The sequence below is a fragment of the Belonocnema kinseyi genome, chromosome 6 (genome assembly GCF_010883055.1).
Source record: "Belonocnema kinseyi isolate 2016_QV_RU_SX_M_011 chromosome 6, B_treatae_v1, whole genome shotgun sequence".
Taxonomy (NCBI): domain Eukaryota; kingdom Metazoa; phylum Arthropoda; class Insecta; order Hymenoptera; family Cynipidae; genus Belonocnema; species Belonocnema kinseyi.
In genome coordinates, this window is record NC_046662.1 from 77,212,033 (window position 1) to 77,228,824 (window position 16,792).

Consider the following 16,792-nt stretch of genomic DNA (forward strand, 5'->3'; position numbering starts at 1 on the left):
TAGTTGGAAATAGTGGACGGAATGTGCCCCCTGTTTTTACTATGCATAATTTTCGATCCCGATAGTCTCCACTGTCGTTAAAGGTTACGATTCTACCACACTTACTTCTCCATAAATGTGAACGGATTTCTAACTACCCCAAGGCATAAGAGAATGCAGGAGAGCTCATTAAGGGCAACCTCTAGAGTGGCAACTTCGACATAACCATTTCTCCAATTATCCACGACGTTTACATATCGTGCCCTGCATTTTCGATTCAGCTAACAATAAGAGCACCAAATGACATGCTGAATAGAGACCAAGCACTATTTTTGTAAAGCTAGTGTGGATTTTGTTGTTGTTTTTTTCGTATAAACCCAGCTTCGTTACATCATCGGGAGGACGTGGACGGAAAATTCGTCTCTTGAACTAAAACCGAAGGCCGCTGACTCGGCTACAATCACCGGAAACCACTGTGTCTGTACGGCATTTTGCCGTAACAAACATACTGCTGTCGCTGCAATTGCTCGTTGCACCGGGTGACCCTTTTTGGTGGTCCACTGGGATCACCAAAAACACAGTCGGGAAGCCTAGCCAGTGGAACGAGAACTTTTTATGATGTTTCATGACATCCTATGTAATTCAGCATTTCTCGCAAATCCGCATATTACGATTGCCGAGTTCCCTTTTTGTCTCAATGTCAGACTGTAAATTACTCGAGAATTAAATTTTTTCGTTTTTTATACAAGCAAGTCTAAACTGCCCAGTTTTTGTCAAATGACCACGTTTTGAAACCACCTGAATCCGAAAAACAGATTTTCATGAATGTGTCTGTCTGTTTGTCTGTGAGTCTGTAGATTTTTAGTTTTGTTAGCACCATAAATTTCGAAAGAATTGACAGATTTGATCGGCCTTTGGTATACTCTTTTAGTGTCCTAAAATAAAGGTCAAGTTCGTTAGCCACCCAAAAATTCATAAAGTGAGCGCATTTTAAAAATGTATGAGATCACTTTTTCCCGAATTTGAACATTGTATGTACGGATATTTATAGTATTAAAAAAGACGATACATTGATCCTCATGACTTTTTTCAGTGAAAAAAAACAGAATGATAGCATTTACAAAGTTCCAAGAAATACACAAAAATGAATATTTTAAGCCAAATAACGCACGATATGAAAAAAATCAAGAGAAGAAAAATATCAAAATTAAGTTTCTCAAAGCTCTTGTAGGCTTTGAGGTACACATTCTCATCGTGACACTCGCGCTGCGCGCTCGATTTCCGACAGACATTTGTAAACAGGTTTTGTTGGATTTTTTTCTCGTAACTTTCGTCGTTTTTCCACACATTTTTTTTTATTTATTTTTTTGTCAACGTTATTTATCAACGAATAAAAAAAAACTATCAAGAAGTGATTCTTAACGAAATTGTAGATCTTTTTTGGGATAACCATTTTTATTAATTCATCTTTTTTCGTATCCTACATAGTTTGTCCACAAAATGGAATTTTTTATTTTCCATTATTTTTTGTTCAATCAAAATTTGAATTTTCAATTTTTGAAGAAAATCCAAAAATTGGTTATGATAATCTTGTAGGGATTTCAAAAAGAAATGTTTTTGTTCTCTTGACTTTTTTTCATATCGTGCGTTTTTCGGCTTCAAATTTTGATTTTCGGTTGATTGAACAAATTTTGAAAACGCTATAGCTCTGAGAATTTTCTTTCTATCGAAAAAAGTCATTAAGATAAAGTGTTTGTTACTTTTAATAATATAAATATCCGTACCTAGAATTTTCAAATTCAAAAAAAAGTTGACTCAAAACTTTTCAAAATGCGCTCACTTTTTGAATTTTTATCAAAATTGGCTGGTTCACGAACTCGTCTTTTCTTTTAGGACCTAAAATAACTGTGCCAAAGATGAATTTTATTCGTTCATTTTTTTGAAAGTTATCATGTTTACGGACGGACAGACAGACAGACGCCATCGTGAAAACCTGATTTTCGGATTCAGGGGGTCTCGAAACGTGGAGATCTGTTGAAAAAGTGTCATGTCAAATTTCCGACAATTCTGATACTTTCTCAATCATAAATTATGAGAATGTAAAAATAGAATTTTTGGAAAAACAAAGCAGATTGCAATAAAATGTTTAAAGAATTTATTAGTCAAAGCATGCGCGGGTTTTTCAATTATCAAGATAAGACAATAAATATACTGTTGTTTTAAAACTCATGAATATTATGAATTGTAATTATATAAATTTATTCAAATGAGAGATTTTTTAGTGTAGCTGAGAATAAAAATTAGTGCAAAATAAGGAGAAAATATTAAAGTAACCATGAAAAATAAAATTTTTACATCATTCGACAATATCTGAATAAGTAATCTTAGGCCGAGGCATATAAATAAATATAATATACATTAGGTATAATAGTGTTGAACATAATGTAGAAAAGTTCACATTTTGGACAAATTCCAATTGAAGCACGAGACACGTGATGAAAATCTGTTCGTTAAAGCCGAAGGAGCTTCAACTAAAGACAATTCGCAATAAAAAAATTACAGTTGTTGATGTTTTGACCTTTAATTTTGAAAGGTCTGTGGACAAACGTGGGGGAAATAGAAAAACCGAGCGCGGAGCTCGAGGTAAACACATGATCGAGCGTGAAGCGCAAGATAAATAAATTATTGAGCGCGCGAGGTGCGAGTTACAATAGTAGCGCGCTCTGGGCCAATACTATAAAAAAATAGTTACATCATTATTGCACAACATTGGTGACTCAAATACTGTCGAGAAATATTTCGCAAGAGTACTGTTAACTCGAGAAACTGAACTGCAACTTAGTGAACTACAAAATAGACAAACGAATACGTCACCAACTCGAACATAACGGCATTTAAAAATATTAGGGAGAAGAAATCAGTTTATATTTCAAAAAAAGCCGCAACTAGATGTATGTAAATTATTAATTTCAAAATAATTATAAGAACTGTTCACTTGCAATTAAAAAACTGCGTAAAAATCTGTCGAATATATCTATAAAATAGTTTGCAATAATTTAAAATCAGCATTTAATAATAAATCATGTTAGATATTTAAATATGATATAATATTATGTTATGCAATATTATATTAACATATTTAAAAAAATAATTTATGATAATGATGTTTTATATTAAGATTATTATCATTCGGTTCCAAATATTCAAACTATTTAATTAGAAATAATATTTCAGAATAATTGACCAATAATTGCCATTAATCATTTAGTTTATTAAATAATAGTAAAGCAATTCATCATTGAAGAACTTTATATAAATTAAATTATGATAGTAATAATTATTAAATATTATTTTTATTTGAGTTTTTGGGTATCTGGTATTCTTCCGAATTATGGTGATCGGTTTCCGGTGTGAAGTAATCAGGATCTCCCTACAGATGATATTGAAATCTACAGTAAATAATTAACATTCAAAAGCACTAAATAACAATTAATTGCATTTAATTAATCCTCTACATATATAAGGATTTACAGAAATCACAGCGGTTCGGTAGTTCAATTTTAGGTGTCTCTGAAGAGAAGAGGCTTTATTGACCAAGTTTTTCAAGTCATTTTTGTAGTTGAAAAATTATTTTTATACGATTGCTATGAAAAAATTGTTAAACACTTTATCAAATTCTACTGATAAAAATACACAAGAAAAAAATTCAAGTAGATCAAAGATTGAAAAATAGATAAATAACAGAATTTAAAAATGCTCATCTTTGCATCTTTTTAAATCTATATTTATCAGAATATAGATGTCGATTCATTATCCTCAAGGATGTTTATGTAACCTATTGTTTTCAATACGGAGACACGCATTTTTCAAAGTATTTTTTTAAGTAACGTAGAGGAAAATACATTTTAAAATACAAACAAGACTATTTAAAAAACAGTTTTTCTGTTATTATATCCTGCTCAGACGTTTAAATTTGTTTCTAATGCATTTTTACTGGTGTAAAGATCTCATCTGTTTAAAACATTTTTGTATGTCTAATAAAAAAAGATTATAAAGCCAAAAAGTAGAAATTAAAAAAGAATATTTTTCAACAGTTTTCTTCTACAACCACAACTAACATACTTTTCTGTAATACGACATTTTACCTATTACATTACACATTTTAAAAATAATAAAAATTAATCAAAGCTTCTGCTTATTTATCGCAGGCTTTACAGTTTTTACCCGATTCCCATTTTTCTAATTTTTTCCATGGAAATTCAACAATTTGGTTGAATTTTTCTCTCTTTTGACTATTAAATCTTTTTTGGGTGGAATCTTTTCAGGGACTAATAAAATGCAGGCCTACATTTGAAAAAATTACAATTAATTCACTTCAATTTGCAGACAATTGACTAGAATTGACAAGAAGCTAATTAATATTAATGATAAAAAATTGTAATATATCTTTGATGAATTTATTCCATTTAGTATTCTGAATCTCTTATTGTAAAAATAAAGTAAACAACAATTGAAAAATTTGATGTACAGCTAATTATAAATTAGAGATATTCTTAATTCACTTATTTTAAGTTCAAGCCCTTCAAAAGCAGATAATATTTTATCAGAAACCATTCCAACTCAATGTGATGACCCGTACAGAAATTGCTTAACTTATTCCCAAGTTCCAATCCGGGCCCGATCGGATTTTCCCCATGTGACCGCAAGGGGGCAGATGGTGTGGCTCGCGTTGAAACCACGTCGGGTCGGGTTAGGTTAGACAAGATTAAGTCAAGTTTTCTTTTGTCACGATATTGCTTTGTTTACATCAAACTTATAATGCCAAAAGCAAAAAAGTACATTGCAAGTTCGGAAGCACAGAATTGTTAGTGAGATTTCTTATATCCGCAATGAAGTGTTGGACAAACTGCCGAAAAGCGCTTACCACCGATTAATTCGAGACTTCGTATACCTATGTATTTTGACGCGCTGATATGATATGTGTATATGATAGTGAAAATACCCGCAAATTTCATTTTCAAAGTCAACTCCCAAAAAACTATAAAAATTTCCTGTTTTTCCGTTTATTTCAGTAAATAATATACATTTACAAAAAAAGTATTAAATGTAAGTTGTCGATCTTTCAATAACACGCACTTTATGTTAAATATGTTTATACCTTAGGACTGACAGTTTTTGAGAAAATATACGATAAATATGAAAAATCATAGAAATACTGCAAAATGTTTAGCAGTTCGACTTAAATTGTATGAAAAAATTATAAAAATTATAAAATTATAACAACAATACGTATTTTTAAAAGATCTAATAATTTTAACCTGTTTTTGAAATATTTTTTAAAGATTCTTCAGATATTTATATTGTCAAGTTCGAATGTCATACATTGCCAAATTAGTGACTTTTGAGTTTAGGGACGTCCGACTTCATTTGTTCCTCACAAACTGCAGAAAAATCATTTCTACTCCTATAGTTGTACGTCAACTTCCTATGCATTCACATTACTTAAAAACATTACTTTATACAAAATATATGAATTTCCGGATTAGCAACATTATAGATTAAATGCTTTTAATATTTTCTCGAATATAACCTCACTTTTAAGATCTCATTCTACGTGCCCCATGTGCGTTAGCCAAACAGAAGACATTCCAAATGAATATTAAAAAGATTCAAAAATATTTATAATTAAATTTCATTTATGAATCTGTGTCAGTGTAATATCTCTAAATTTGAACATTGTTTATTAAAACATAATAGTTGTCTTCGAAATGCAACCTCTTAACGATAAATTCAAGGAATACAAACAGTTCAATATTGTAAAATATTTCAAAGTTGAAGTTTTGTAAAATACAGGGTCTGAAAAAGCATTATGAAAAAAAATTTATAAATTTTACTGATTATAGAAATAAAAAATTAAAGGTGCCATATCTAGGCCAGATCGGGCCCCCATTTTTGATACCCAGATCTGGGCCCTGTCGGGTAAGGCGTTTCATTTTCGGTCTGGCACTAGACACATTATCCTATCGGGACTACATTCTTCCAGATCGGGCCCCGACCGGCGCTTCACAGAAATTTCTGCACGGGGATATATGATTTTATATTTTAAGTAATTCGAAGTAAAAAAATGCCTAAATCAGTTAATTTTCAAATTTCTGACATTTGACACTGAAACTGGTATATTATAAAAATGTAATGATTGTTAATTATAATTAATTCTGTAACAGATGCTGAAGCTTCCGTAAAAAACACCCCTTTTTGTGTTTTCACTTTCTCTGTAGAAAAAAGCTTCAATTCTTAATTTAAGTCCAAATTAGCAATAACTCCTTTTACTCTAAACTGCAAAAAATACGATTTAAAATTGCACTTCAAGGTGTAAATTTACACATATAAAATGTCACTTCAGACGCATTAAAATTACAGGTTAGAAAGCAAATTTCCACATTTTGTGTAGAATGACGTCTCTTACAGGTTTAATTCTATGACTTTGCATGAATTCATACGACGTATTGAAAATCACTACATTCAGAGTGTGTAAAAAAGGACTCACGCTGTACATAGTAAAACTCCCCAGATTGGTAAAATTACCGACTGCGCATGAATTTCTATTTTCGAACGAGAATTTCTCCGCTTTACTGTAATTTTAGATTCATCCGTATAATATTCCACATTTGTGTAATTTTTTCGATAAAGCTTTCTTTTTCGCTCTTTTGTTCGCGTATCCTGAGCGAAGCGTGCATTTTAGTTTGCAACCTTTATTCCTCACTTTCGGCGAAAGAATAAATGAAAGTGGCTGATTTTAAATTATAAATTTTGTGCGATATACGCTTGCGTAATTATAAATATATTTTTAATATGACCTTCATGATTTAAGTACACATATTAAATTTCAGTTAAATTCCGAATTTCACACTTTTAATCAATTCTAGACATTTCTATACTAATTTCACGCCGCTGCGCCTGAGTCCACTTTTTTCATACGTCTAGCGTACTAAAATTCCACAACCTTTTTTACAGTGTATGCAAAATTTTTTAAAACTCTCGTTTGTTTCCATCAGGGTTTACATTAAGATTGAAATCATGAAAGAAAGAATTTGTTTACAAAAAAAATAACTGTATGCTTTCTAAATAATATAAAATAAATCAAATCCAACCACATAAAATATTGTTAAGAATCTTTAGAAGAATTAAATCAACTATAGAACAATAAAATAAAATATGAGTTTGCCGTTTTTTCCTGAAATTGAAGCTAAAGCACAAAACTTAAATTATTTTAAATATAAGCAACCTTCAATAAACTATTTGTTTTAAAGAAGACTTAGATTTCTATTTCAAAATGTGCCATCATTTTAAAAACTATAATTAAAAGTGATATTAGCGAAGAATGATAAATAGCGAAGAAAGAAATCGCTCACCGATAGACGCTCTCGTCGTACGAAAGTAGAATCCTAAGTGGTTGACTGATACTGCGTTTTTTCACCTCGTGGAATGGTTCAATGTGCACACCATGTATCACCTGGAAAAATATATATATAAATTTCCCATTTTCATACTCTTAAAAAATAATTAAATAAATCATTCCATTTATTATTGTAATTCTATAAATAGGACGATAAAAAGTGAATTGTCATTCACAAAATGACAATGTGACTTATAGAATGGGAATTATTTTTAGTTAGTACTGCCATAAGTATTAATTAACAATATGTATATAATATTATTAACTTTATTTTAATATGATTAATCTTTTGTTTTAATGACAGCTTTTGCAACAAAGTAATTATGAAAAACAGAAGGGAAAATATTTTTTACTTATTCTTTTGACGCTGCACTACACCGGCTAATTTTCTCGGAAAGAAGAATTCTCTTGAGAAATGAACTTTTTTCTCATAACAGCGCTATTAAATGACAATTTAGCTTGAAGAGAAATTTTCCGATTGTCTCTCGTTTTTAAAGCCCACGGGGGGTAATACCTCGTAACAGATATTCACGAAGGTAATGGAAATAAATGAAGGAAATCCAGCTCAAGAGCCTCTGGCATACGAGATGAATATCAATTGCAATTGTTCCCTTCTTTAGTAAATTTTCTGTGTTTTGAAGAATAATAGATTATTTTAATACTTCTCCATTCTATAATTATAGAATTTTCTTTTAAGTTATGAAAATATTATTTTTCTATGAAATTCATTTGATCTAATTAAATTTAAAGGGGGAGGGTCGGTAAGGCCGGTTTTTGGCATAATTTATTTTTGGACCAAAAAATCTGAAAAAATCATGGTAGTATCTTATAAGTATCCCGAGTCGATGCGCGCTAAATGGACTACCCTCCAGCCACCCCCACCCAACCTATAAATATAGGAAACACCACTACCCACCAACTGTATTTTCGAGAGATTTGACACTCTTAAACATGTATTCTGAGGTTAGCTCGGGTTTACTATAGTTTTCGGGGTCGCCGAATACAAATCTGGCGTCCTTTGACTTTTATTGTGTCAGGTTCAAGGTCATTGGAAGGTCAAATCGAGAGAAAACGGTAAAAAAATTCAAAAAAAATACGTTATAGGTTTTTGGTGTCGCTAATTACGAACCTGGCATCCGTTGAACTCTATCGCTTCAGGTTCAAGGTCATTTGAAGGTCATTTGAAGGTCAAATCGAGAAAAACCGATAAAAAAGTTTTAAAAAATATGTTATAGGTTTTTGGGGTCGCTGATTATGAACCAGGTTCAAGGTCATATTTTTTTCAGCGTTTTCTCTCGATTTGACCTTCCCATGACCTTGAACCTGACGCGTAAAGGTCAGCGGACACCAGGTTCATAATCAGCGACCCCAAAAACCTATAACATATTTTTTTTTAATTTTTTACCGTTTTTTCTCGATTTGACCTTCAAATAACCTTCAAATGACCTTGAACCTGAAGCGATAGAGTTAAACGGATGCCAGATTCGTAATTAGCGACCCCAAAAACCTATAACGTATTTTTTAGATTTTTTTACCCTCTTCTCTCGATTTGACCTTCCAATGACCTTGAACCTGACGCGATAAAAGTCAAAGGATGTCAGATTTGTATTCGGCGACCCCGAAAACCATAGTGAACCCGAGCTAACCTCAGAATACATGTTTAAGAGTGTCAAATCTCTCGAAAATACAGTTGGTGGATAGTGGTGTTTCCTATATTTGTAGGGGGGTGGGGGTGGCTGGGGGTGGAGGGTAGTCCGTTTAGCTTGCAATCGACTCGGGATACTTATAAGATACTACCATGATTTTTTCAGATTTTTTGGTCCAAAAATAAATTAGGCCAAAAACCGGCCTTACCGACCCTCCCCCTTTATAAATAAATTTCTACACTAGTGGCACTATTGTCAATCTTGGATAACTGTTACTGACTTTATTAAATATCAGATAACTTTTCAATTTTAGTTATACTGGGTGGCCGAAAAACTTCATTTTTAAATTCCTTGCATTTTCCCAAATTTTTCATTTTCCCTGATCATTAATATTTAAATATTAGAATTTAAACTTTCTACAATTTTAGAATGTAATATTTTTATACCCGGAATAAAACAATTTCAAATCCAAATTTTAAAATGATCAATTTATTTATTTTAACCAAAAAAGCTGACTTTTTAAGAAAATAGTTAACATTTTAACGAAATTGTTGATTTTTCAAAATAACAACGATGAATTTTTAAACAACCGGTTGAATTTTAGAACAAAAATGTTTCAACTTTAAACAAAAACAGTTGCACTTTCAACGAAATAATTTAATTTTTGAGAAAACAGTTTAATTCTTAACAAGAACAGATAAGTGTCCTACATGAAAAGACGAACTTTAAAGCCAAAAAGAAAAATGGAAGATGAAGCAGATAAAATTTCGACCAAAAATATGATTTTTTAACAAAATACGTGATTTTCAACAAAATAGTTGAACTTTCATCGGAATACTAGAATTTAAAAAAAATCAGTGTTCAACACGGGTTTTCAATTGAAAAAATATAATTTTATGCAAATGGAAGAATACAATTTTAAATTGAAATTAAAGTTTAAAAAAAAAAATTATTATCCTTGATAGTTATTTCGAGGAATTTTGCCAGTTTTTTTAAATATCTAACTTTTACTCACCAATAAACCCTGTAAAAGTGTAAGAATCCATAAAATTAATTCTGAACTTTGATAATAATCTGAGGGGTAAAGGGATGCTCTTTACAGAACCTGCCAATTAGAACCTGCCAATTGCGGTTCACTCATATATACCTTGCTGAAGATGGACTTGGAAATTTCAACTCCTGGTTACGAGGAACACGAATTGTGGTCGTTTTCATGAGAACTTCTCGCAAACCGTTTCCACTGTAAACCAACGTACCGAAGTTCAAACGAGATAACACCTTGTGCATCGAGCAATCCGAATTGACTGTCAAATTTTGTTCGAAGGGAAGTCCCAAATTCTCCATTTTCGATTTACTTCCAATTCTATTTATAATTAAGAAAAGCACAGACTAAATTTTTCAACTGCAAGAAAAAATGATAGATAATTTTTCCCTGTAAAGTTCTACTGAAAAGTCATTACAATTTTTAAGTAAATCGAAATCCAAAAAAAAATCAGCACCTTAAACGTACAACAACAAAATCTCACAACATTTTTCGATGAACCCAAAAATAAAAAAAAGATGTAGTACATTGATAATACAAAAAAATCTTGACAATCTAAACAAATTTGAACATTTTTATTAGCCCCCCCCCCCACACTTTCCGCCGCAGGGTCCCACAAAAAGTCTTGTCAAATTTGTCAGTCAACTCAAAATTTAAATGTATAATACTTTCAAGATATCCGAGAAGTTTGGATTTTTAGTTACTCGAAAAGAGTAGAGGTCTCTCAAAAACTTCAAATTCGAAAAGTTCTGGGTACCTTAAAATTGTTAATTAAGTCATTCCCAAGCTTTCTCTTTCACCAACTCCTTTCTTCTATACTTCCCGCTCTCCTCGCTCCAGACAACACTCTCCTTCAACCTTCCATTCCCCAGTCAGCATTTCTCCTACCCTCATTTATAAAAATTTCCCCTACTTTTCCTCACTAATTTTCCCTTACTATCCCTACTTCTCCTACCATCATTTGGAAAAAATTTCCCTCACTTCCCCTACCATCATTTCGTATGCTTTCCCCTTTTCCCTCTACCCTCATTTCGAATAATATCCCTTCACTTCCCCTAATCCTCCCTTATTTCTCCTAATTTCTTCTAATTCACCATAATTTCCCCTAATTCTCCTCTACTCGCACCCCTCATTTAACCGAACTTCCCTTATTCCCCCACCACTCTGATTACAATTGTGGTAGATTAATTAGAATTCGGACTTTCAGATTCAGCTGCGAATATTGGAAACTAGGGAGCAAATCTTGAGAAATGGATCCGTCAGTGTTTCTAAATATCCCTTTGACAATGTGATTTGACTCTGATTTGCACGCCCCCTTTGATCATGATTAGAGACCGGTTTCGTGCAAGTAGTATTATGCACTATTCTGTGGTCCTATCTGGAATTTCTGTCGTGTGCTACAAACAATAGCTAGAGATCAACATCTACTAAAAGAGAAAGTCTGCAAATATTACCTGAATTAGTTATCACAGCACTCTTTGTGTCAGCGACATGCTCATTATTTTTCGCGAGCCTGGGATATAAAAAGTCGGCTTTAATCATTTCAATATAGTCAATAGAGAATATTTTCCTGGTATTACAACAACCTTTTATTTAAATTTTTATTTATTATTCTGAGAGCTGCCATAGCCCCATTTAAATTAAAATTTTGAACAAAAGTGACTGATTTTTAACCGATTCAATTCATAAGACTTTAAACAAGTTTTAGCAAAACCTGATAAATTCAAATGAATTGGAAAAAAAACTAACAAAATTTAATTTGGCACAAAAAAATTGAAGTGAATTTAGAGCAATTTCAGGAAAATTAGAAGAATTTGATCAAATTTATAAAGATTGAAAATGAATTGAAAAAAATTAACTGGATTGAAAACGATTCAGAAAGTAAAAAAAAATCAATTGAACTGAGTTGAATGAAGTGAATGTAGAATAATACAAGTAAATAGAGAAAATTCAAAAGAGTTCCAAATTAAAAGAATTTAGGATAAATTAATAAAAAATCAGGGTGAATTCAAAATTATTTGAAAATCTCTTTAAATCTTTGAAATCCTACTAAATCCCATCATTTCTTGTGAATAAATTCTGCGAAACATATTAAAATATGATGAAATGTCGTGAAATTCTATGAATTATAAGGATATTTCCAGAAATCCTGGAAAAATGATTAAAGTACCTTCTGAGATTTAATATCCTGGGAAATTCCTTTAAATTAAAAAAAAATTAATCGTATAAAATTCATGAAAATATATTCAAATACTCTAAAATACTTTAAATCCTTTGAAATAGTAATTCCTTTGAAACATTTCAAATGATTGGAATCTATTAAAATATTAAATAATACAAATTATTAAAATCAATTAGAAATCCCTTGGAATACTTTAAAAAAACTAAATTCTTTAAAATTCTATAAAATATTCTAAGTTATCCTGAAACATTATAATATCCTTTGAAAATATTTGAAAACATATTTCATATGCTTTGAAATCTTTTGAATCACTTCAAACTGGTTAAAACTCTGAAAATACCTTTCAAGTTTCGAAAATACCCTAAAATTGTTAAAATCCTTCAGAATTACTTCAAATTCTTAAAACGTATCAAAAATACCCTGTTATATTTTAAATCGTTTAAAATCTTTTGAAATCCCTTGAAACTTTTATATTCGTGGAAATTCTTTCAAATTATTAAAATCACTTAAAAATTGCTTAGAATCTATTAAAATATCCTAGTCTTTGGAAATACCTTGTAATATTTTTAAATCTTTGAAATTCTACAAAATTCCTCAATTCTTATTCCTCAACCTTATAGGTCCTATACAATTGTTTCATATCTTCTAAAATTCTAGAAAAGACTGAAAAACCTTATTAAATGCATTAAATCATGATAATCCTGTGGAAATTCCTTAACAAATTTAAGTCTCTTGAAAGTGCCTTGAAAGTGCCTTGAAAACTTTTAGAATACCCTAGAATATTTAGGATTCTCTTAAACATTTTATAGCTCTTCGAAATTCCTTGGAATTTTAAAAAATACCCAAAAAAATCTTTTAAATTTAAATTCGCCACTATTAAAAACTGCTTTGAAAAAGGGAGCAAAAGTTATTGTGCGTGAGCTCTGATTATTCTTGACAGCTTTTTCCATTTTTTTAATTTTTCCATTTTTTTAATCCCTGACTTTTTGCTGATTTTAAGGTTTTCTCAGACCTGCTGCCACCCTAAATTGGTCACCGTTTTCAAATTAGGCTTAATAGCACATCAGTAGTCCGGAAGTTTTGATAGCATCTTGAAAACAGTTTCGCAGAATAGAGATTTTCTGAAGTCCTTAAATAGTTTAATCGTTCGCACTCTGAAACCCTTTCGTTCCGCTCACTTATCTTTATCTTAAATTGAAGTCTTACTGAGTAAGAAATGCGAGGAAAGACTGCCAGTATTTAAGACAAAGTACCGCGGAGTAAGGGGTTCGATATCAGCTTAAAACTTTCTCAGCCAAAAAGAGAGATTGGAAAACGGTGAAACAGATGAAGTGAGAGAGTGAACGGAGTTAACACCGTGGATAGGAATGGCGGGTTGGAATAATTGAAAGGGTGACTTTGATAGCCCCTTTCACGGTTACGATCTCGCACTTCTCTTTTCCTACTTCTCCTTTTCTTTATCTCCAATTCGCCCACCCTTTCACTTGTACTCTCTCTCGCTTCACTTTCATATTCGCTCTCTCTCTCCTGTCTCCCATTAACAATGCAATTACATGGGGACCCGTATAAGTTTTAATCCGGTCTAGTTTTCGACTTGCGGAGAGTTTATACCGAGGCGGGATGCTCTACGGCGAAAAGCTCCTTAGCGGTAATGCGATATCTTAAGAGGATAGACCAAATAGTAACTTTACCTCCGAACCAGGGTTGAGAATGAATCGAAGGTTGAAGGTGAGAGTACTTAAATCAAGACGAGGAGACACCAAGTGGGTGAAGAAAGTTACAGTGTCTTGTCATATTATTAGACTATTGCAACAAAATTAAAATTTTCTCATTATTTTTGTCAATTATTGTAAGGCTTTTGTGCGTACTTGTGTTTTTGAACTCCTAGTTCGCCAGATTTGCCAGACGAATTAGCACGTTTTGAGCTGGGAGAAAAGTCACAGTTCTCGACTCACCGAAATATCCGTGAGATATGAATCCCATCGAGAACGTTTGGGACTTCATGAATCATAATTCAGTAATCCCGCTTCTACAAGCAAGCAAGCGTGGTAACGTTGCTCAGAGATAAAGAGCAAAATAGAAAACTTTACAAGCAGTATGCCTTGTCGCAATGAAGTTGTGTTATCGGCTAATGGTGGTCAAACGAAATACTGATTCTAATTAAAAGTCGTTTTTTATTGTATGAGTGCTTCAGTTCAATGTAGATAATCGTTTTTTAATAAAATTTATCATCTAGAATATACTTCTATAAGATATTGCAAAAAATGTCTCAATATCAATGTGTATCGCAGTTAAAATTATAAAAAAGTAATTGTTTGCTCTTTATCTCTGGGCAATGTTTCCCAGTGTGACTCAATATCTGAATTGGCTCTTGCTTGGTCGTAAGAGCGTACTCACTGACTTCTGATTCATGAAGTCCTAAAGATTCTTGATGAGATTCATATCTAGAGAATTTACTGGTCAGTTGAGAACGGTGATTTTTTACCCAGCTAAAAACGTACTAAGTCGTGAGACGAAACTGGCGAATTTAACGTAATATGTGTTTTAAAATACAAGTACACTCAAATTACAGTGAAACTCATCTATAGCGCCGATTTTGGGGCTGACGGTTGGTGGGAACTAACTCATGATAGCCAGCTCCACTTCTGTTTGTTCAGTGTTCACGCATAAGTGCTCGCCATAGAAGGGAGAGCTATTAGAGGATTTCAAATAAATGAAAAAAGTAATGTAAGAATTACAATTTTTCACCTTTGGCCTAATAATATGGCACGTGGCACTGTAAATTAGAGTTGGGTCGCAATAATATTCTCCGTAATTTCAGGAGGAAAATTACCGTCATTACCGGTAACGTTTCTTTCGTTTATTTCGTTACTGCTCACATTGCGATGCCATCTGTATTTTAAAAAGTGAATGAATGTGAATTTCCAAATACGTCGTTTTGTTGATCAGTTTCATGGAGAATAAACATCTTAATGCAAATCGTTGAGACAAGAGAATTTTCCTATAGAAATAATATAGAATTAAAATAGACTGAATTTGAATTGAATTTGAACAGACTGAATTCGAAAATTACTCTTTTATTTCACGAGAAAATTGGTGTATGCGTTTATTGTCTTCCATATCCTTACGCGTCTTTCATTGTTAGTACTTGAATAAAAAAATAAACTGAAACGTTTTTTTTTGCAAACAACAGTATTGAACTTTTATTCATATTATATACCTACTTAGAATCTTTTCCTCAAACCACCCTCTTATCTTACCCTTATCTATTATCACAGAAAATTAGGCATTTGCCAATAACTTCCAAAATATTTGGAAAAATATCATGTGTCACTTCTTATCAATAATAAGTATAATAATAATAATACTTTTTGTATTCTTCATAATAGTGTGAAACTGCAAAATGCCTACAAAGATTCAGCAGATTAGGTTAGATACCCTTCGATACATTATGTTCAAGAAATGTTTTCCATATACTTTTTATGTAACAAAAATACGTAATTACTGTCTACTCAATCTGCAAAGTGTGAACAATTAAAAGGAACAATAATTTTGAAAAAAATATTGTGCACATAGATTTTTAAGTGAAACCAAGTCCCACTGTAGAGGTTAAGGAACACTTTTTAACGTAAAAGTTTTCCCACGAATTATTTAATGTGACAAATATTTAAGAATATTATATCACATAAACACAAAAGCAATGAGTAATTCAAATTTAGTCTTAAAATTTCAGGTAACGACCCAACACTACTGTAAATAGGGCAAGATTTACAAAATCCTAATTTGGAAATTTCCTGATTTTCCTTGACTTTTCTCTAATCAATTTTTCATTTTCCTTGGCCGCAAATTAAGAATGGAAGATCTTACGTAGGAAAAGTTTTTACAACAAAAGAGTAGTAACTATATATACAGTTGAACTTAGAGATGTCACATTTTCAAAAGATTAGATGAAGTTTTAACCGAATACTTTGACGTTTCTACCAAAATGATGAATTTTCCAAGAAGGATATTGATTTATTACCAAGAAATATGAATTTGTAATAAAACACATGAAGTTTCAATTACCATGTAGTTTCAACACAATTCCCGAATTTTCCTGCAAATAGCTGAATTTTTAACTAACAAAGATCAATTTTCGGCTTAAAATAGAATAGATCGATTTCCAGCTAAAAAATATAATTATAAGCAAAAAAATGAATTTTCTACCACACACAGGAATTTTGAATCAAATAGTTAGATTTTTAACTAAACATGATATAAAAAAAAAAACAGAATTGCTGAATTTTCAGTTAAAATAATTAATTTTGAATTTAAGAAGAAATAATTTTTCCACTCAACAGTTGAATTTTTCATTAAAGAAGACTAATTTTCAACTTAGAATATAATATTAAGAATTCAGTGATTGGAGTTTATCCACACTGTGAGATTTCTTCGACCGTTAATATCATTAATGAGAGAATGTGTTTTATTCTGGTCATACGGTCCAA

General features: G+C 31.5%; 1 protein-coding gene across 2 annotated transcripts in view; it reads right to left on the minus strand.

The window, feature by feature from the left end:
• The window catches only part of LOC117174149 (leishmanolysin-like peptidase), a 680,179-nt gene that overhangs the window by 336,208 nt on the left and 327,179 nt on the right, over nt 1-16,792 (minus strand). For both annotated transcript variants that reach the window (XM_033362964.1, XM_033362962.1), the window contains exon 2: nt 7,392-7,492. In XM_033362964.1, the coding sequence (XP_033218855.1) occupies nt 7,392-7,492 (101 nt within the window). The remainder of the gene's footprint in view (nt 1-7,391; nt 7,493-16,792) is intronic.